This window comes from Dendrobates tinctorius, unplaced genomic scaffold, assembly GCF_039654945.1.
Source record: "Dendrobates tinctorius isolate UK_male_01 unplaced genomic scaffold, ASM3965494v1 ptg000022l, whole genome shotgun sequence".
In the NCBI taxonomy this organism is placed as follows: domain Eukaryota; kingdom Metazoa; phylum Chordata; class Amphibia; order Anura; family Dendrobatidae; genus Dendrobates; species Dendrobates tinctorius.
The window spans coordinates 57,605,721-57,629,411 of NW_027361690.1; the positions used below are offsets into that span (position 1 = coordinate 57,605,721).

Below are 23,691 nucleotides of genomic sequence, written 5' to 3' on the forward strand. Positions count from 1 at the left end.
TTTCTTCCTGAAAATGATTGCAAACACAAATTCTTTGATATTATTATCCTCATTTAATTTGTCTTAAATGAAGAAACACAAAAGAGAATGAAGCAAAAAGCAAAACATTGATCATTTCACACAAAACTCCAAAAATGGGCCAGACAAAAGTATTGGCACCCTCAGCCTAATACTTAGTTGCACAACCTTTAGCCAAAATAACTGCGACCAACCGCTTCCGGTAACCATCAATGAGTTTCTTACAATGCTCTGCTGGAATTTTAGACCATTCTTCTTTGGCAAACTGCTCCAGGTCCCTGATGTTTGAAGGGTGCACACGGTCAAGCAGTCCACTGCCAGAGGCAGCAAGGCAACCCCAAAACATCAGGGAATCTCCGCCATGTTTGACTGTAGGGACCATGTTCTTTTCTTTGAATGTCTCTTTTTTTCTCCTGTAAACTCTATGTTGATGCCTTTGCCCAAAAAGCTCTACTTTTGTCTCATCTGACCAGAGAACATTCTTCCAAAACGTTTTAGGCTTTTTCAGGTGAGTTTTGGCAAACTCCAGCCTGGCTTTTTTATGTCTCGGGGTAAGAAGTGGGGTCTTCCTGGGTCTCCTACCATACAGTCCCTTTTCATTCGGACGCCGATGGATAGTATGGGTTGACACTGTTGTACCCTCGGACTGCAGGGCAGCTTGAACTTGTTTTGATGTTAGTCGAGGTTCTTTATCCAACATCCGCACAATCTTGCATTGAAATCTCTTGTCAATTTTTCTTTTCCATCCACATATAGGGAGGTTAACCAGAGTGCCATGGGCTTTAAACTTCTTTATGACACCACGCACGGTAGACACAGGAACATTCAGGTCTTTGGAGATGGACTTGTAGCCTTGAGATTGCTCATGCTTCCTCACAATTTGGTTTCTCAAGTCCTCAGACAGTTCTTTGATCTTCTTTCTTTTCTCCATGCTCAATGTGGTACACACAAGGACACAGGACAGAGGTTGAGTCAACTTTAATCCATGTCAACTGGCTGCAAGTGTGATTTAGTTATTGCCAACACCTGTTAGGTGCCACAGGTAAGGTAAATTACAGGTGCTGTTAATTGCACAAATTAGAGAAGCATCACATGATTTTTCGAACAGTGCGAATACTTTTGCCCACCCTCTTATTTATGTTTGATGTGGAATTACTTCCAATTTGGCTTTAGGACAATTCTTTTTTGTGTTTTTTCATTTAAGACAAATTAAATGAAGATAATAATAACAAAGAATTTGTGTTTGCAATCATTTTCAGGATGAAACTGAGTATTATCTGACAGAATTGCAGGGGTGTCAATACTTTTGGCCACAACTGTAACTCAATTTCCCAAAATATTAATTAATAATTTATTAGTATATTAACTCCATTTCCCAAAATGTATAATGACACTTTCTATATTTTAGGCCTCATGTACATTGCAGTTCTGTTTGTATGGAGCTTGTATAGCATCACAGGTTCTAACAACTCCTTGAAGCACTGCATAGCTCTGGCTTTGGCTGTGGTTTTGATGTAACGTCAAAGACATGGCCGTCAGTTGGTAAGCTGCGCGGCTCTGACCAGGGCATTCCCATGTAAATGAACACCTCACTCAGAGCTGCTGCGCTCACTGATTGGCTGGCACACTGTCAACATGTTTTCAGTGCCTGAGCCTAAGCTAGACACTGATCGCAGCGGTGAGACTTACTGATGGACCCAAAGAAGATAACCATAGCTCATATCCATATGTAGTATATAACATAGCTAGTTTCTCTAGATTAACTTGCACCCAGAAATTAAAATTCACTAAAAAGGAACAACCTTTTAGCAGTTTGTACTTTGTTAGGAAGTTTTCAGCTAGCCACAAGATAGGTGATACCATGCAGATCCCTGGAATCAACACTGATTCCGTTAATGGAGCTTTGTAATGTCCCATCTGAATAGAGTAGTGCTGTATGCTGCTATCTCGGGCAGTCCGAAGAGAGTGAATGAAGTAGTGGTGTGCATGCTCTACTGCTGTTCCATTTAGATTGGACATTGCTGCCCCCCATTTTGTAGATATATAGAGTTCTCAGTGACATGCATGCTATCACCTAACTTTTTGATTTGTGATAACTTCCTAACTTGGTACAAACCCTTTAAACATGACTGGCCAGGTATTAACAAATGTATGGAGATCTATACATTCCCTTACATGTTCATAGTGATCTCATCACATGTGTTCACAGATCACATGCATGCGATACATGACAGTTTTACATCTGAAGAAGTCAAACAAATGATTTTGCGATATCCTACAATTCACCAGAGCAAGCAGATACGTATCCAAACAACTGGGGTGCAGACACTGTAAATGTGTGTATGACGCTCCATTCACATTTACTGTGTAAATCTGTGTGAGGGGTTCAGGAAAGTTTTCCAGTATTCTTAATGACAGGAATATGGCCATTTGCAGCATTATTAGAACATCTAAAACTACTTTTGTGGAATACTTGGATCCATTGCATATTTCATAACTGATTATCTGTCTGTATATTTTACCACCATTATCATCTGCATCATCATCCTTCCCCTCAATGTGATCATTACATCAGTTCTGCAATCCATTTGAATTGGTTAATTTGGCAGGTTGTTTTGCCCATGGGCTGGCTCCAAATACATTTTTTATTTAATGCCAAATTGATATGCTCATTTCATATTTCGGCTTTCAAGATGGTTTTTCAAGGTTTAACTGGTGTTTTCTATATAGGAAAATGTTTCAAAATTGCTATACCATGATAGAAACGAGCTGCTCTGGCACATATGTTATGTGGATGATGAAATATTTTTATTTTTGCTTGCTTTTTTGTGTTTTTTCTTGCCATCATAGTTGACCTACTGTCTGTCTCTTATTTCTTAATTTTAAACAAAATATTTTAAAGTGTAATTAAAAATGATGGCCCTTTTCTAATTATATCAAATTGTGTAACATGCATTGCAGAGGAAAAGTCCCTTTGACTTTTTTCACATCACTTTAATTCTTACTGAACTAATTTATTTAATGATCTGTTCCCTTAAAAAAGATAAATAAATTACGTAATATTTATTTGCTTATTTTTTTCCTTAAAGTACCTTCCTATTTTTGTTTTTCCTTCCTTTATTTTGCCTTTGTTTTTTCTTTTTTTTTTTAGGTTTCAGAGAATATATGTTGAACACAATAAGCCTTCCCGGACACCCCAAACCTCTTAACCAAGGCATTTATGTTCACGACGTCGGTGTTTATTTCAGCAAAGGACGCCACGTCTTTTAAGCCGCTAAAGTTCCTTGTTTATGTTGTCAAGTTTAGGCTGTTCTCTCAAAATGTGAAGGGAGGCACAGAAAACTTTTGGATCAAGGTTTCACAAGACTGCACTAGTCCTCTGTTGAAAACTTTTAAATACGACGGAAATATATTTCTGTCAAAAGATAAATGTTGCTTTAACTACAGTAGCTACTGCTTTCAAAATTATCCAGACATGCCACAGCAGCAGCAGCAGGAGCAGGATCAGCAACTTATAATAAATCAAGGGAGACAGACTCGAAAGGAGCCATCTTTATAATAAACACTAGTTGTATTTGTTTAAAAAAAATCCTTAGTCGTGTTTTTCCTGTTTGGAATCTGTGTTTGAGTTTTCTGTGATCCTGTGACTTCACATCACCTTATTAATGATGTCATCACCCTTTGAAATGACAACCTAAAGAGATCTCATAAAGCAGGGCCTTTTATGTCATGGAAGTCTCTAAATAACGAAGACTGGTAAGAAAAGGGCATCGTAGGTTTCTGGAACTGTACAAATGACATATGAGAAGTGAAATCTTACTTTTTTAACAGGAGAAATTGTAATTATTTTTCAATGAAATGTTTTACAAATCTTTTGTGCGTCAGAATTTTTATTATTTGTATTATTTTCTTTTCTAGGGATAAGCTATGTGGGGCGGGAGGGAGCAACACGTGAGGACAAAATGATCACCGAAAGCAATATTTGCTTTGTTTGAATTGGTCTTTTGTAGGGACAGATGCATAGGCTTGTACTTTGTTGTAGTCACCCTGTATAATCAAGAATGATGGATCATCTTTAAAAAAACACAGCATGAAGTTGAAAGAAAAACTGTCTTCATTGCCCAAGGGCAACCAATCACAGCATAGTTTTTATTTTGCTGTTGAAAAATGAAAGCTGCATTGTGATTGGTTGCTAATGGCAATGTAAAGAGTAATCATTTTAATTTTTATTTAATAAGTCAATTGGAGACATGGAAATAAAAAACTCAGAATTGAGAATTTTGATAATTGTAGCATAGAGAGAAAGAAGATTTTTCTGATAAGGTATATCACAAAGTTGCTTATTTTCACATGTACTACTGAGTTATGAAATAGAAATTAAAACGACAGTTACTCTTTAAGTCCCCTTTACATGAGCGGATAACAGGCAAGTGAGCATTTGTGTGACTAATTAAAGGGAACTCTCATCAGAAAAAAATGCTATTAACCTGCAGTTTAACCCCATAACAGCTTTACTATCCCACCCAGCACCTGCACTTAGCCGAATGCTGTGGGGAGAAAATTAATTTTATTCCCCCCGGCAGCATTTGAGCTTCAGTCACGTCTGAGTACACTGAGCGGCAACTGCAACGGCACCCCTGGCACTGACTGACATCCAGCCCCAGTGCAGAGTTAGTGTCAATCAGGGCCAGGGGAGCGGTTACAGCCGCCACTCTCAATATTCAGAGCGATGACTTAAGTTGTGCCAGTGCTGCTCCAGTCACTGAAGCGTGAGCACTGCCAGGGAGAATAAATTTCATCTTCTACCCACAGCATTAGGCTAAGTGCAGGCAGCGGGCAGGTTACTAGTACTATTAACCTTCAAAGTAACCTCACATCTGCTGGTTAATAGCATTTCTTCTGGTGAAAGGTTCCCTTTAACTGCTCCTGTAGATATGTCGGCGATCACTCGACTACAATGAAAATGTTGTTTCATTGGGTGATTTGCTTCATATTGCTATATAAATATCGTCATTAACAGCAGCACATTGATCTGTGTAAATAAGGGATGTGCTTCTGATAACAGGATAATGTATGGAGATAGAATGATTGTGTCAGCCATTATTATGTCTAGAGATGATCAAATCTATTATCATATTCATCAAATTACACAGATTTTACAGGATATTTTGACTTGCATCAAAGTAATCCAATGCAAAATGAATGTTAATCAGTATGTTCTAGTTTTTCTCCAGACCTTTGAGCAAAAAAACCAGTAGATGTAAAAGAAAAATATAAAAATAATATTTAGCTTACTACTCACTTGAAGCTCTGTAGCCTACCATTTGGTCCCAGGTGTCTCTGCTTATTCCTATCTCCATCATGCACATCCTCCTTTGGCCTCTTCACTCCAGTCCGTGAATCTTGTCTATGCCTCTGATGTTATAGTTTGCCACTCAGGCGACGTGCATAGTAACATGACGTCAATGACATGTGCCACTGTGGCATAGTGAGCAGTGATGTCCAAGGCTAAGTTTAACCAGAAGCCAGAGCCTGGAGTGAAGAGGTCAAAGGAGAATGTGCATGACAGGGAAGGAGAAAAGAAGAGAAGCAGAGGATCGTAGAGAAGAAAGTGGGGGCAGTGGGACAGGTAAGTAGTAAGCTGAGTATTATTTTTTTTTGCTTTACCCTTTTGCCTTTGTCCTAAACAGTTCAGCAAAATTATAGCTACAGCTTAATGCTACTTATTTAAATTTGAGAGAATTCAATGAATTTATGAGAACACAATTTTTTGTAAAATTAAAGAACTCAATTCTACTTGAAAAAATTTACACATCTATAATTCTATCTCCATCATTGCTCATCAGTGCAAACAAGCTGATAAATGAGAGCCATAGAATTTGAATATAGTTGATTGGTGCCTGTTACCGCCATGAAAGCGGCCATTGTGAATGGGACAATAGACAGATTTATATTTATAAATTATTATATTTTTTAAATTTGCCCTATCATGTAGAAATTGTCATATTTATAAAATGGTGAGAGGAATATACAAGTTATTTTAACAGCTAAACAAAAATGTAGTCATAAGTTAGTTTCCATTGATTACATCTTTAACAATTCATGGAGAATCAGGGTGAGCATAGCAGAGTATACCCATGTATACAAAGAGCTGAAAAAGCCTTTATCATATAGAGATCCTAAGGCATCATGCATACCGCTCTGCCATGCACACCAAGCCGTAGCCAATCCGTAGTCACTGTTTGGTGCCTCCATATGGCGTCATATTATAGCATATCCGCCCCTAGAGGCAACACTTCTAGAGGAGTATATCACTTTTGTATGACATGCCTATATAGGAAGCATATGGAGATATGACATCATCATCCAAACTTTGAGTTTGTACAGAGCCAAGATGTGGTTATATACATAAGGTCTTAAACTATCATGTCATATAGGCCAAAATTAGTGCTGCATGCACTTCATTTGTAATGTCCTGTTCTACACTTTGTCTAAAATACATTGTATCTGCTTTAAACATATAAAAAATTCTGCAGCTTGATAGAAATATCATTTGTGTCAACATATCCATAGACTTTTATTTGTAGAAATGATCATGAAATATCTACCAAACTACGTCTTTCCCATGTCACAGTGAGCTAAAATATATAGTATCAAGCAGGATCAGACTAACGGCCCACTAACTCCAACAGCCTGAAAATACCCAAATAATATAAAAGAGTGCAAAAATCCAAGCCTGCGTTCCCTTGAACCGTTGTGCCTGAAAATGTGTCTGTTTGTATGTACATTTAGAAATATAACTACATATCAGACGAAAGCTATGTTTTGTATGATGATGTAACCCAAATTCAATTATTCCAGATAATATAAAAAAATGCATAGTAGAGAATTATTTTACTCATGTTACACATCAAATTTCTGCATAAAATCTAGGGATATTTATAAAATAAAATCAAGATATTCTGCAAAAAAATGAAATTGTGTCCATTTCCATCTTGTTATAGTTTATAGTGCACTTATATTATTTAAGAGAGGTAAACATCATGGTGAATTTATATAAATTTGAGGGCAGTTGTCAGAAAGTCCTATAAAATATTTGCCTTGTATACAGGACATTATACTATAAATGCCATACTAAATAAAGGATCAGAGGAGTTATAGAGGGATTGGGGAATATTTCGTAATTACATTTCTGTAAGTAGCCCCCTTGCTGGTGAAAAGGGATTTGAAAAATTTCAATTTTTTTTGTATTGTATTCGAGACATAATGCACTATATACAAAGAATAAAATGCATAGAAAAAGACCAATGACAGTTTGGCTTTAATAGAGAATATATCAGTACAATTTAATAGCCTGTGTATTTGGCTATGTTTAAAAATGTTAAGGTCCACCTTTGTTTAACATTGGCTTTACTTACCAAAAACTAAGGCAATGAGGCTCTAGAAACTCAAGCATCAAACCATTCATACTTATATGATCCCCATCATAAAAAAACAATAAAACATTGCTCCCTAGATTTATTGGGCAATAAAGGAGGGAAAGGAAAAGTGAAGGAGACTTAAAGGGAATCTGTCACCCTCTTTTGGACTATCAGCTGCCGGTATTGACATCAGGGGCTTAACTACAGCATTCTGTAATGCTGTAGATAAGCCCCTGATGTAACCTGAAAGATAAGAAAAACACATTAGATTATACTCACCGGATTGGGCGGTTCGGTCCGATGGGTGTCGTAGTCCGGTCTGGCGCCTCCCATCTTCATACGATGCCATCCTCTTCTTCCCTTCCTGTAGTGGCTCGGGCACAGGCTCACTGCTCTGCCCTGTTGAGGGCAGAGCAGAATACTGCAGTGCGCAGGCGCCAGACCTCTCTCGACGACTGCACATTGCAGGACTTTGCTCTGCCCTCAATAGGGCAGAGAAGTGCACCTGCGCCAGAGCCATGACAGGAGGGGAAGAAGAGGACGGCATCGCATGAAGATGAGAGGCGCCGGACCGGATCGCAACACCCATCGGACCGGACTGCCCCCTCCAGTGGGTATACTCTAGCGGGTTTTTCTTATCTTTCAGGTTACATCGGGGGCTTATCTATAGCATTACAGAATGCTGTAGATAAGCCCCTGATGTCGGTGGCCACAGCTCATAGTCCAAAGAAAGGGTGACAGATTCCCTTTAATGAAACCAGTCTGGTAATTAAAACCTTTAAGAAGGTCCACTTACTCCTATGGAGTGGTGAGTGGTACAAAACATGTCCAAACTGTGCCTTTCACTCCTTTATCCATTATTGCTTTTAAACTTGAGTCTATATGTCCATATTGCTTGTTCAAAACCAAACCCAAAAAAAGGAAAAAGAAGTAAGAAGAATCTTTATACCTAACTAGACTCTGAAATCGAGAATAACTCACCTCGTGGGAAAAAAGGAGCAATATTGAACATTTTCATACCATTTAGCATCAATGATTGCTAATACACATCCAATAAGATGATTTTTTTTTAATTCTCTTCAACTCAACACACTTTGGTGATGGTATTAACCACCCTTGTTCCTCAAGGGGATAAAGATAATCTCATAATCTCCTTGAAGCATATTCATTGGATCGAAATAATAATCATTATAATATTGGATGTGTCCAAGCAGACTTAGTTGATCAGATAACGAGAGCTGTTTATTAAGTGTCAATAAAGCTTGTTTTCCCACAGGTTAAGTTATTCTCGATTTGACCTATGAAATACAGAGTAATGCATTTGAATATACTAAACAAGATAATCCTTTTTTCTTTTTTTGCCATATGTAATCTATAAATTTAAATTCTACCATATTCATAATTAGAGTTGAGCGAATATCTTCGGTTCCCCGCTTATTTGGCATGCTATAAGGCTTGGCGAATAAGCTACAGTGAGGAACCCAGCAACTGTTCAGCTGGCGCAATCCAGGATGCAGGGTTTCCACTGTAGCTTATTCGGCAAGCGCTATGGCATGCCAAATAAGCGGGGAACTGAAGATATTCGCTCAACTGTTCATTGTGTTTATTTTTCAGTTTGCACTTTGTGCATTTTTAAACATTAAAAAAACTTTTGCTGCTATCTGTAATTTCAGTAGAGACATTTTTTTTCATAGCCAAATTTTTAGTTCACTCTATTCATTAATGCTCATTCAGATCTTCATTTTTCATGGATAGAACATATACCCATTATATACAAGAGGTACTTGTAATAACTCATAGCTCTGCCCTGTGCAAGCAGTGAGGAGAACAGGGATGTGTGTCATTACATGCCATACAGGAGTAACCTGGTTGTAATTTTCTCTTGGATATTTTTTTTTCCCAATTGTTGCCCAATCAGGAGACATCACGCAGAGGAAAAATACAAACTTCCAGAGACAAATCTCTTCTAATGGACCATTGTTTGAAAGGGAAATTAGACCTAAACTTTGTAAGCTAATATTTCAGCATCAGAGATGAAAAATTAAAAAAATAAAGACTCATTTTTGCAGCCACTGTTCCATTATATTGCCAGTTTAAGAACCTCTTTAAAGATAATTGGTAGCCACTGTGTACAGCTATTTTGAATTCTATTACACAGTAACACATTGTAAAAAGTGAAAACTGCTAAACAAAGAGCAATATATGATCATGAAGATTATTTATGTATCTTAGGCTGCATTCACACATCCTTGTTCAAGTTCCTGCGCTGTCCATTTCTGAAATGAACAGCACACTGGCCCATACAGTTGCATTGAATCATATACCCAACTGTTTCAAAAACACATCTGTATGTCCTATTCGTGAAATTCAGAGCATGTCTTATTCTCATGTACTTTTTGGGTCAAACTCGGCCATGAAATCTATGTGGATCTGTTTAACATGTTTAAAAAAACAGAAGACATACCTTTTACTTCATTGTTTTATCTGTTTTTCACTGTTCTATTGTAAAAGAGTCAATTATCTCATTTTTTTCATAAAAATGGGGGAGAAAAAAATGGATGAAACCCAGATGTAAAACAGACAAGACAAAACTGATGACATGTGAGAGAAAAAGTCTATTTTACATGAATGTAAAAATAGACATGGACTTGGGCGCAATGATCACGATCGCAGAGGTCGCTACAGAACTCGTGTGGTTGAGGGCAAACTGATGTCAGCACAAACTTCAGTTGGATGGGTGTCCTCGGACACACATTCAGCTTAATTGTCTTGCAGTGCAGATACCCACCAAGTCAGCACATTGCAATTCATGCTGTCAGGCAATCAAAGGCCAGCAGCTGACGTTGGCATGCACAACACATGAATGGGGGCACATGGCAGTGACAAATATACCAAGATTAGGGATATACTGTATATGCCAGGATGGGAAGCATACATACCTGGATGCTGATATATACCAGGATAAGAGACATAATCATCAGTATTGGGGATATATGTAATAAGATGGTCCCAAAATAAGGGACATATATTCCAGAATGGAGCCCAGGATAAGGGACATACTGTATGTACCAGGATGGAGGACACAAACACACACACACACATATATATATACAGTGGGGCAAAAAAGTATTTAGTCAGTCAGCAATAGTGCAAGTTCCACCACTTAAAAAGATGAGAGGCGTCTGTAATTTACATCATAGGTAGACCTCAACTATGGGAGACAAACTGAGAAAAAAAATCCAGAAAATCACATTGTCTGTTTTTTTTTTCATTTTATTTGCATATTATGGTGGAAAATAAGTATTTGGTCAGAAACAAGCAATCAAGATTTCTGGCTCTCACAGACCTGTAACTTCTTCTTTAAGAGTCTCCTCTTTCCTCCACTCATTACCTGTAGTAATGGCACCTGTTTAAACTTGTTATCAGTATAAAAAGACACCTGTGCACACCCTCAAACAGTCTGACTCCAAACTCCACTATGGTGAAGACCAAAGAGCTGTCAAAGGACACCAGAAACAAAATTGTAGCCCTGCACCAGGCTGGGAAGACTGAATCTGCAATAGCCAACCAGCTTGGAGTGAAGAAATCAACTGTGGGAGCAATAATTAGAAAATGGAAGACATACAAGATCACTGATAATCTCCCTCGATCTGGTGCTCCACGCAAAATCCCACCCCGTGGGGTCAGAATGATCACAAGAACAGTGAGCAAAAATCCCAGAACCACGCGGGGGGACCTAGTGAATGAACTGCAGAGAGCTGGGACCAATGTAACAAGGCCTACCATAAGTAACACACTACGCCACCATGGACTCAGATCCTGCAGTGCCAGACGTGTCCCACTGCTTAAGCCTGTACATGTCCGGGCCCGTCTGAAGTTTGCTAGAGAGCATTTGGATGATCCAGAGGAGTTTTGGGAGAATGTCCTATGGTCTGATGAAACCAAACTGGAACTGTTTGGCAGAAACACAACTTGTCGTGTTTGGAGGAAAAAGAATACTGAGTTGCATCCATCAAACACCATACCTACTGTAAAGGTGGAAACATCATGCTTTGGGGCTGTTTCTCTGCAAAGGGGCCAGGACGACTGATCCGGGTACATGAAAGAATGAATGGGGCCATGTATCGTGAGATTTTGAGTGCAAACCTCCTTCCATCAGCAAGGGCATTGAAGATGAAACGTGGCTGGGTCTTTCAACATGACAATGATCCAAAGCACACCGCCAGGGCAACGAAGGAGTGGCTTCGTAAGAAGCATTTCAAGGTCCTGGAGTGGCCTAGCCAGTCTCCAGATCTCAACCCTATAGAAAACCTTTGGAGGGAGTTGAAAGTCCGTGTTGCCAAGCGAAAAGCCAAAAACATCACTGCTCTAGAGGAGATCTGCATGGAGGAATGGGCCAACATACCAACAACAGTGTGTGGCAACCTTGTGAAGACTTACAGAAAACGTTTGACCTCTGTCATTGCCAACAAAGGATATATCACAAAATATTGAGATGAAATTTTGTTTCTGACAAAATACTTATTTTCCACCATAATATGCAAATACAATGAAAAAAAAACAGACAATGTGATTTTCTGGATTTTTTTTTCTCAGTTTGTCACCCATAGTTGAGGTCTACCTATGATGTAAATTACAGACGCCTCTCATCTTTTTAAGTGGTGGAACTTGCACTATTGCTGACTGACTAATTACTTTTTTGCCCCACTGTATATATATACAGTATATATATATATTAGCATGGGCACAGGATGGAGGAACAAATATACCAGGAATGAGCCCAAGATAGGAGACATTATTGCATAATAGGAGAGGGTATGTCCTTATAGGATTTAGAATGCTATAAGGTCCCATACATCTGGCCAATATGCAGTAGACTTAGGTCCAAATTTTGCACCGTGGCCCATCGGACTCTACTTACATCACTGGATATGGATGCGTGAATGTAGCCTCATACATTTAGCTACTTTGGACCCATTTATGCATTTGATAAAATAGAAAGCCAATGTAATCCAAGGTGGACCTTCACTTTCAGCATGTCCATTCTATTTTAAAATGAAGTGACCGCCAAAACAATGTATTGTGCCATGTTGATCAACTGCAGGGAAACTATATCTTACTTTTTTTGCCATTTTATTGAACCAGTTATCTAATTACTATTGAATTAGAATATAAGGCTGATATTTTAATTACTATTATTACCTCACATTCAGCCTATTAAAAAGAAAAATGTAATTTTCATACAATGAATATTGTGCCATAATATAGAAACTGGTTACACAAATCTTGTGTATTCGAAAAATATTCAGTACATACAGTTTCTTAATAAACACTTTATTTTCTATGACATGCATCTTTGTTATTTAGCGTTGTCAATTTGTATGTACCATGCCCATGAACGAAACTAAGGACTGGCTTATGAAATAATTAGTTATTGGAGAAATGTAGTCATTTTGGATGCTTGTACCATTTTGTTGTCTTACAGGCTTGCAAATGTACAGAGATATCTAAAAATGCATCAGATTTGAAAACTGTTATTACCCTGTATTTTAACCATGTGATTTACTAAATGTGTTGCACAGAATTAGAAAAATATGGAAAAATCTGCCTGTTTCCTTTTAAAAACAGCCCGACTTCTATCCACAGGTTGTGTGCAGCATGGCAGCTCAGTCATTTGCTTTAATGAAGCTGAGCAGCTTTATTGGACATAACAGAAAAGTTGTGGCTCTGGTTCTGGAAGTAATCAGCCATGTTTTTCCAATTCTGGAAAACATCTTTAATGTTTTTTTTCTTCTCATAAAACATGACTGATTCTGAGGCTTATATAATGATCACATATGTTTGAGACATACTGTATTTGAGGATTATAATTTATCCTTGAAAATTATTTTTTTGCAGAATGCTATGTCTAATGCCGCTAAACCAATGCTACCAATGGCATTTTAATTTCCACCTAACGTAAACATCTTCATTGCAATGTTCCCATAATTTCACTGTATTCTCTTTGTGCATTTCAATCCATAATACATGTTATATGGAATTGTCTATTTAGACCATCCTGCACGTTCTCTGTGTTCCACTAGTAGTATGTATGACTCCATTGATGAGCCACTTAAATGATTTGTCTATGACTTATTTCTTTACTAAGAGCTTAAAATTTAACAGAGAGGTAGTTACGAACAGAGGCGAGCACCTGCCAATTCTACCTGGCGCCAGCTCGGAACAGCCATGGACTTCTCCAGTCGGCAATTCAGCTGCTCCACTTCAACATAGGAGCTCTTCTTCTTCTGTGCTGCTTTGTCGATGGCACTTGACTGATAACGTCATGCTGATTGACAGCCGACTCCCTGCAGTCAGGTCTGTGAACACTTTTTGCTGGCAGAGATTGGCGCTGGGCACAACAGGCAGCTACCTGAGTGCTAGCTCTTAAACCTATAATACAAAAAATTAAAAGACCTGGATAACCCATTTAATTTACGTTCCATGTGATATAACTGTAGATCCTTAATTTTTAAGTCAAAAGATGGCTTTTCAAATTTAATGAATTTCTAACTATTGAATATGCATGCAAGTATCCCAACTATTCCCAGACGGAATGAGAAGGATGGAACAGGCATGTTAAAATTTACAGCCAAAACCCAGCTTATTTATTTATTTATGCAGGGTCCTCATATTTCGTAGCGTATTACAGTCATCAGCACCTCTGTACCCATTAAGACTCACAAGATAAATTCCTATCACTATGTGTGAGGAAACCGATGCAAACATAGTAACATAGTTTTGAAGGCTGAAGGAAGACCTTATGTCCATCTAGTTCAGCCTATTTTTAGTGCAGCTGTTCTGCATTGTTGATCCTGGGGAAGGCAAAAACCCACAGAGTAGAAGCCAATTTTCTCCATAGGGAAAAAATTCCTTCCCCTAAGCTGGGTCAACCATCTACCTATAATATTCTGTTATTCGTAACCTTCTATACTGTTCCTCACAAGAAAAGCATCCATTCCTTTCTTAATTTCATTGAGTTGGACATCACCACTTCCTCAGGAAGAGAATTCGAGAGCCTCACTGCTCTAACAGTGAAGAACCCTCTTCTATGCTGGTGCAGAAATTGTCTTTCCTCCAAACGAAGAGAATGCCCCCTTGTTCTTGTCACAGTCCTTGGTACAAACAGTTCACTGGAGAGATCTCTGTATTGCCCTCTGATATACTTGTACATATATATTAAGTCTCCCCTAAGTCTTCTCTTTTCTAGAGTAAATAGACCTAATTTTGATAACCTTTCTGGGTATTGTAGTGAACCAACTCCATTTATTATTTTAGTAGCCCGCCTTTGAACCCTTTCAAGTTCAGTAATGTCTTTATGGGGAGTTTGTATGGGGAGAACATACAAACTCCTTGCAAATGTTGGTCTTGGTGGGATTTGTAACTCAGGATCTATTCATCTAACTTGAGGCTTCTTCATGCTTGACGGGTAACATTAAGAAATGCAGCAGCTAAGAAGATAATTGAGCAAAAACAAAAAAGCTCCTTGTTTTTTTTTTTTTTTCCTTTAGAAAAATAGATATGATTCCAAGTGGAATTAAGCAAAAAAGCAAAATGTTAATTTTAAAGAATTGTTTTTCATGATTTTTCTTTTTTTTACCTTTGAGAAAAACAAGCACACGTGAAGCAGTTGAAAAATACATAGTACAAATATTTCAGTTCTAGTGACATATCTGTCCTTGCAAATACTTATATTTTATAAATATTAACAATTCTGAAGCATCATTTTCCGAACTTTTCTTCATCTCAGTCTTCTCTAATTTCTTCTGGAAATGTATTAAGAAGTTCAGTAGAGTGGTCAGTAATGCTGTCCATACACTGTATGCGCTGCCCAATCGGTGGTGACAGCGTCACACTATCTAGGGACATTATTTTTATAAGTATAAAGATGACATTCAGCTCTCAATGTATTCACATATTCTTAAAGAATGACAGCATAGTCCATGGTTCTAAGAAAAAAATGACACAAGAATGCTTTGACGAGCCTCATCTCAGAATTACCTACGAGACAATAATGAAATGTTCATTTTTATTTGATTTTTTTTTTAATTAACATGATGTAATTGGAAAGCTAAGTGACGCTTTGAGGAGCAAAGAATTTACATTTCTGAATTCTCATACAACCCTTTCATCATTAATATGATTGACATTGCATTCTGCATATAAGATATGGAAATTGAATTCAGGATAGATAGGTAATGAAGTACCCAACACATGACTAGCTAATGTAAATGTGATATTGCCTGTTGAAACTATTTCTAATCCTGGGCCACAGAAATGTAATGTTAGGTGTTAGAACCAATCAGGAATTTACTTTTTTATTCCTCAAACAAGAAAAAATAAGAGTTGCAATCAAGCTAATTTAATTTGTCCATTTTTTATAGGGGTTATCTAGGACTATTTATTTATCTTACTATAGGCATAAAACCGAACAGGCATGAAATTGCTGACGTCATGTTTATTGATGGCCGACTCCCTGCAGTTAGGCAGGAAGGAGCCTGCTGTCAATCAGCATCGGCAGTCACGCCCCATCAACAGAGCACAGTGGAAGAGCAGCTGCTAGGCTGTTGCCGGCAGGAACAGTCTTTGGCGCAATAGGTAGGTAGTTAGCAACTAACTGCCTGCTAGTTCTTAAGCCCATAGTAAAAAAAATTAAATCATCCCAGATAACCCATTTAAGTATGTCTCAATATTTCTTGATCTGTATCAATGGTAAGGCATTGCATGTAAGCTTGGATGATAGTCCCGAACTCGTAAGAGGCTTCTTGTGAAAAAAACTAACAGTATATACAGTACATCTACACTGTGACTAAAAGGTAATGACATTTCATCATAGTGATGCTGCGGACTATGTACTGATAACTTCTATCCGAAAACAATACAATACAATAATAAGTGCCATTACCTTACCTGTGGACTCCGACAGTAAAAAAGCAAGACCCTCATATATGTCACTGGATCACTATTCTATCTGTATATTACCCATGATGTGGGGAACCCATGTAAGGGACTTGAGAGCCCTATATGGTACATGATGAGTTACTGTTTGGGGATAGTCGATGAGCCAACTCATATATTTGCCATACATCAACTAGTCCAGAATCATGGACGCTGAAAGGCTGAAAGTTGTTCATAAGGGAAGAATAACTCTTTAGAAAATAGAATCACAGAATCACAAATAAAAATGAAAGCATAGAGGATTATTCATCTCTAATTACCAAGAAATGAGCTTTTTTTGTCAATCTGTGACTTAAATGAAAATATTGAGTGGGATTACCAACATGACTAATCTGCAGAAAATGTTGCAGTGACTATCACAGCTTTTTATAGTCTGAGGTTGTCATCTTTAGTTATTTTCTTTTATATGTGCTGCTTTTGTATGCTATACAGTCCCAAAGACTATGAAAAATAAAAATCCAGTAAGAGTTATCACGATCACTAGGAGTCAAAAACAGTATACAAAGTGTCACTAATTGGATAATGCATTGCATCTGCATGTATTTATATATCGTAAGTTACAAGTCATATATATCTATGCTCTAAAATTAATGACACCTCTAATAAGAGAACCTGCCCAGTATTAGAAGACTACACCCACTTTCCTCATCCTGTCCATAGGGCGTGTGTAGTATTGCAGCTCAGTACTATTCAGGTCAGTAGAGCTGAGCTGTAGCAGTAGACATGACCCATGCACAGATGTGACAGAAATCTTTTTTTCTGTATAACCGATTCAAACAGGACCTTTCACCAAATTTTTCATGTTAAGCTGGACACACGATGTAATAGTGGCTGCAGAGCCAACTAAGCCTTTTTTGTTGTAACTTCAGCTCAACTTTGCAGAGATATTAGCAATCAAAGTATTGGTACATAATAGGTTAACTTTTGTAAAGTCCAAGTAGGTGCTATCAGATAGCAACTCACATAGGGAGAAGTGCATGCCCAGAGTGAAATCACCCACCTGGACTTACAGAACTAATCTAAGATCCTTGACACTAGCCTTATTCTCACCTGCGCCGTCTTCACCTTTTAGCACCACCACTTCCACCGGTCTCCAGCATCACTTCAGTGCTTCTTGGAGCAAGTCGGAGGTCACTGTTCAATGCAAGTCCAGGAGAGCTTTGTTCTGGTGGTAATACACTTGCATTGATAGCTTATGACGCAACTTCTGATTTCCGGACAGACAGAAGTTGTAGTCACAAGATGGCGGCACAGGATCGGATTGAAGCCTAATAAAAGAGAGTGTGTAGAACAATAACATACAGCAAAAAAGGCAGAGATGCTTACCTGCCAAGGTCTCCAAACAAATGCACTATCAGGATGCAGTGGACGCATATAGTTAAGATGGCGGCAACACAGGTGCAAAAATACCAATGAGACAGCCGCTCAGATCCTACCAATCCATGGAGGGGGTGGCTGCTTGGTATATAAATGCACAATGAAAACTTGTATGTGGCGCTGTTCGCACTATGGCAATGCACAGCATCCAGGTTAACAGCCTATTAGTTACGTCCTTCTATTAGATCAATAACAGTAATTTTTTATTACATAGTGCTAACGTATTCTGCAGCACTTTTTCAATTAAGCGTGGACATGTACAGACAATAAAAACAATACGATGTAATGCATTACAACAGTTACAAGAGGATTGAGGATAATGCTCACAAGCTTACAATCTATAAGACCAGGGACTGGGACACCATTCCAGAGTTGAAAAAAACAAAATTGCTGGAGTGGTGCTTTGACTAACTGAGTTGATGCAAATTACTCTGATTGCTTATACCTCTGCAATGGGGAGGCAAAGTAAAATGGAAAAAAATGTTTTATTGTACTTCTCTATTACATGATGTGTCCAGTTTAATCTGTCATCAGATTCATGCTGACTGGTCTACTGGCAGCATGAATGCAGGCAGGTAGATTTAAAACTCGGAAGCAATGTGTTTTTTTAGTAAATATAGTTTGAAAAGCCAAATGTGGACTTTGTGTCTTAGGCTATGTTCAATGTGCAGTCATCATTTATTCGAATTGGTACAGCAGCAATCTGTTGGTAATAAAGTTGTGCAGGCAAAACTTTTTAGTCCGTTTAAAAAAAAATGATTTCAGCTGGATCAGTTTTTTTTTTACTTTCAAGTTTATGGAAAATGGATCTGTTGAATAGCCATCCATTTTTTCCATTTGAAACTGATCCGATAAGCAAAAAATGGATCTTTTTCAAATGAAAAAAAAAACGGATGGCTAACTAACGAATCTTTTTCCCATACACTTCAAAGTTAAAAAACGGATTCAACTGAAATCAGTCTTTTTAAGACAAACAAAAAGTTGTTTTTGAAACTGGATCCGTTTTAACTGATGATTACTGGACATGTGAATAAAGCCTTCGATGACTAGCCAGTGATTCACAGATCAATCCATTTTCACACATGTACAGTTGTGACCAAAAGTATTGACACCCCTGCAATTTTGTCAGATAATACTCAGTTTCTTCCTGAAAATGATTGCAAACACACATTTTTTGGTATTATTATCTTCATTTAATTTGTCTTAAATGAAAAAACACAAAAGAGAATGAAGCAAAAAGCAAAACATTGATCATTTCACAGAAAACTCCAAAAATGGGCCAGACAAAAGCATTCGCACCCTCAGCCTAATACTTGGTTGCACAACCTTTAGCCAAAATAACTGCGACCAACCGCTTCCAGTAACCATCAATGAGTTTCTTACAATGCTCTGCTGGAATTTTAGACCATTCTTCTTTGGCAAACTGCTCCAGGTTCCTGATATTTGAAGTGTGCCTTCTCCAAACTGCCATTTTTTGATCTCTCCACAGGTGTTCTATGGGATTCAGATCTGGACTCATTGCTGGCCACCTTAGAAGTCTCCAGTGCTTTCTCTCAAACCATTTTCTAGTGCTTTCTGAAGTGTGTTTTGGGTCATTGTCCTGCTGGAAGACCCATGACCTCTGAGGGCGACCCAGCTTTCTCACACTGGGCCCTACATTATGCTGCAAAATTTCTTGGTAGTCTTCAGACTTCATAATGCCATGCACACAGTCAAGCAGTCCAGTGCCAGAGGCAGCAAGGTAACCCCAAAACATCAGGGAATCTCCGCCATGTTTGACTGTAGGGACCGTGTTTTTTTCTTTGAATGCCTCTTTTTTTCTCCTGTAAACTCTATGTTGATGCCTTTGCCCTAAAAGCTCTACTTTTGTCTCATCTGACCAGAGAACATTCTTACAAAACGTTTTAGGCTTTTTCAGGTAAGTTTTGGCAAACTCCAGCCTGGCTTTTTTATGTCTCGGAGTAAGAAGTGGGGTCTTCCTGGGTCTCCTACCATACAGTCCCTTTTCATTCAGACACCAACGGATAGTACGGGTTGACACTGTTGTACCCTCGGATTGCAGGGCAGCTTGAACTTGTTTGGATGTTAGTCGTGGTTCTTTATCCAACATCCGCACAATCTTGCATTGAAATCTCTTGTCAATTTTTCTTTTCCGTCCATATCTAGGGAGGTTAGCCACAGTGCCATGGGATTTAAACTTCTTGATGACACTGCGCACGGTAGACACAGGAACATTCAGGTCTTTGGAGATGGACTTGTAGCCTTGAGATTGCTCATGCTTCCTTACAATTTGGTTTCTCAAGTCCTCAGACAGTTCTTTCATCTTCCTTCTTTTCTCCATGCTCAATGTGGTATACACAAGGACACAGGACAGAGGTTGAGTCAACTTTAATCCATGTCAACTGGCTGCAAGTGTGATTTAGTTATTGCCAACACCTGTTAGGTGCCACAGGTAAGTTACAGGTGCTGTTAATTACACAAATTAGAGAAGCATCACATGATTTTTCGAACAGTGCCAATACTTTTGTCCACCCTCTTTTTTATGTTTGGTGTGGAATTATATCCAATTTGGCTTTAGGACAATTCTTTTTGTGTTTTTTCATTTAAGACAAATTAAATGAAGATAATTTGAAGAATTTGTGTTTGCAATAATTTTCAGGAAGAAACTATTATCTGACAAAATTTCAGGGGTGTTAATACTTTTGGCCACAACTGTAGGTCAACTGGAGCAGGTTCGGGATAAGTTACTTAAGACACACAGTTAACTACCGGCTTTTCAAAATATGTTTTCTCTTAAAACTTCAGCTTTTCCTAGTAAAACATACAATACTACCATTGCGCAGCCAATGTCTCATTCATGCTGCTGATAGTTTGGGTAGGAGGAATTTGATGATGGGTTCTTTTACTGTATGAATTCTAGATTCACTGTGTAACTACTGAGACACAGAACAAACACACAGTATGACAAACGTGCATGAATACTCTGTTGTAAAATATATATAACAGTAAGCAGCAAGTGCTAGTAAAAGATGATAACAAAAACAGGGTATTTAGTTGATACTTTTTTGGAAAAAAATGTATGCGAAGCCACTCCACCACGTCACGGTATACCCTTCTCAGAGCAGTCCTATCTAATGTATTTAAACCTGATCATGTGAACAATACCTACATGAGCAGGATTGAGAAAGGTGCTGCCCGGTATGGGCACGCTGGGCAAAATGGCTCTTTATGTGTATGTCCCACAAGAGAGAGGCGGGGATCTCCCAAAGCAAAGCAAAGTGGAGCATTTCAATGTGGAAATTTTTCTCAGTGTGTGCTCGAGATTTGTTGAAATCTCATCCACTTTGCTGCTACTATAATATGTTGCTGATTTTTTTAGGCATCAAATCTGGATGGAAATTTTACAGCACATAAGCTATACTGTATGTATAGATAAAGAAGCTTTCTGGCACATTTCATTCTCTCCAGCATTGTTAAATGGAATCTGTCAGCAGGTTTTTGCTATTTATTCTGAGAGTGCTATAATATAGGGGACAAGACCCTGATTCCAAGGATGTGTCTGTTGTAGTTTCAATGCAGTGCTTTATCAGTTGTAGATTAACACTGCCGGACTACAGCTCAGGTGACCAAAAGTCAGGCTCATCTGTGTAACCCCACCCCTAACACTGAGTAGCAGCTTGCTGACATCCCTTAGTGAACACAGGAAGTTAGGCGTGTGGGCAGGGTTATACACAAAGCAGAATACGTAGACATAGGCCACATGCACACATTGAGTATTTGATGAGTTTTTCAGCTCAGTATTTGTAAGCCAAAACCAGGAGTGGAACAATCATAGGAAAAGCATAACAGAAACATTTGCACCACTACTGTATTTATCACCCACTCCTGGTTTTGGCTTACAAATGCTGGGGTAAAAAACTCATCAAATACTCAATGTGTGCATTTGGCCTTAGACTCTGCTACATCTACATAATTGAAAAGCAGGAATTGTATGAAAACTACACCAAGCATCACATGAAGTCATATATCCCTGGAATCAGGCTTTCTTAACGTAACGCATGCTTCTCTCAGATTATATAGCAAAAAACTGCTGACCGATTCCCTTTAACAGCTGAAGCTTCCTCTACTTGTCTGTTTAGATCATAAGGTTTTACAAAGCTGACTTATCATTTTCAGCAATAAATTGTTTCTATCATGGGCCACAATTATTATTTTCTTGTTTATTGTCTATTCTGCATACTCCTCTAGGTTGTTCATTTCTTTTCTCATAAAGCACAATATCTTCTAAAAGGAGAAGTTGAATTTCATACATTTAACTATAGTGAATCCAAGGTTTGTAGTTGCCACCAGGCTTAGGAACACAGGTGCCCCAAATGTTCCTTTGGCCCATATGGGAAATCAAATACTAATAAAGCAAAAATAATTAGAGCTGCTCCCCAATATCACAGACTGAATACTGTCATACAGTACTCACAGAACACCAGCATTTGTATTAACGTTTTGTCCAGACAGTTCTTCTAGTCAGGCAGCACCATTAGAATATGTATTAGATTATGGCTTTACACTTGGCATTTGTTCTAAATTCCTTAGGCTCTATTCACACATCAATGTCAGTGTTACCATCTGATGGAAGCACACTGATTTTTTCTCTCTAGTGTCATCCTAATTGCATCCTAGTAGTTTCCATTTTTTTCTCTATAAAGTTGTGCTTGCTTCCAAACCAATAAACGGACACCCAGAAGGTCGCGTCTTTTTATTCAAATTTATCTTGAAGCAGCAGAACCAAGAGACATGGATGCAAAACAGAAGAAAATTAGAAGGTTTTTGATTTACATCCAGGTTTCATGGATCCCCATAGACTTTAATAGTTGAGTCTGATCCATAAAAGCAGAACAAGACTCGCACAAGAATCTCACCCCGCGATATAGGATGGTTTTCACGGATGTGGGAATACATCCATTCAGTCCCAAGTGCAGTCCAAATAAAAAATTAGACAGCACTCAGATGTGTCACATGAATGTGTGATGCAGGCTACGTTGGTTCTCTTCAAATAAACTTCTCAATAACTCAGAGTAACCAGAAATAGTGTAAAACTATTGACAATTTTTATTCCAAAATGCAATTAGCATACTGTTAGGGTTGGTGAAACGCACTAAATAAAATATAATAATTAAGTGTTTTTGCAACCCGGGGTCCACCATGCAGAGATGTAAAACTGCAGTTAATGTGAACAATGGCAAACTAGAGGCAGCGAAGCAGCAACCTAAACGCACAGTGTTACCCATCATAATGTGTGAACAGAACACCAATTACCAAGCTCTGTTACTCCACAGAGCAGTAACGTACAGCACAACACTGAGGACTGTACTCTGTTAAACGTCACAGGGATAAAGTATAGCGCTAGTGGGGATCCCTATAGCTACTCCCCAGGAAGGCTAGGCTGGTGGTTGTGCTCGCTCTGACACACGGCTGTGCATATGGCACATGTGACTTAGGATGCCCGGTGTCAGATGCTAAACCAAACAGGAGTTCCCACCCTACACTGCCTGCCTAGAAACTCAAACGCCGTGCTACAAGCGGCACACGTACACACAGGGTAGTAGCGCATCCACCAACAAACCAAACACAAATGATACTAGCGCACAGGCGTGCACCATTGAGAGCCTTTTATACCTTTAGCTCTAGTCCAGACAGACAGGACCTTGCCTGTGGACCAACCTGAAGCTGCCATATCACCAGAGCAGCTGAAGTCGGAGCATCATTGAGAAGGCGCCACATCACGGACATGCTCAGTAGGGTGAAATCTGGACTAAGGCTCCAGAGTCCAACACTGCACGTATATACCAGTAGTCAACATAGGCTTAGCTGGAGAGCCAGC

General features: G+C 38.6%; 1 protein-coding gene across 10 annotated transcripts in view; it reads left to right on the forward strand.

Moving 5' to 3' along the window:
* The window catches only part of NTRK3 (neurotrophic receptor tyrosine kinase 3), a 956,517-nt gene that overhangs the window by 773,664 nt on the left and 159,162 nt on the right, over positions 1-23,691 (forward strand). For 2 of the 10 annotated variants that reach the window (XM_073568729.1, XM_073568731.1), the window contains exon 14: positions 3,170-3,891. The exons of the other annotated variants lie outside the window; for them this stretch is intronic. In XM_073568729.1, the coding sequence (XP_073424830.1) occupies positions 3,170-3,288 (119 nt within the window). In that variant the 3' untranslated portion in view covers positions 3,289-3,891. Of the gene's footprint in view, positions 1-3,169; positions 3,892-23,691 lie in introns of those variants that run through there. 10 annotated transcript variants of the gene reach the window in all.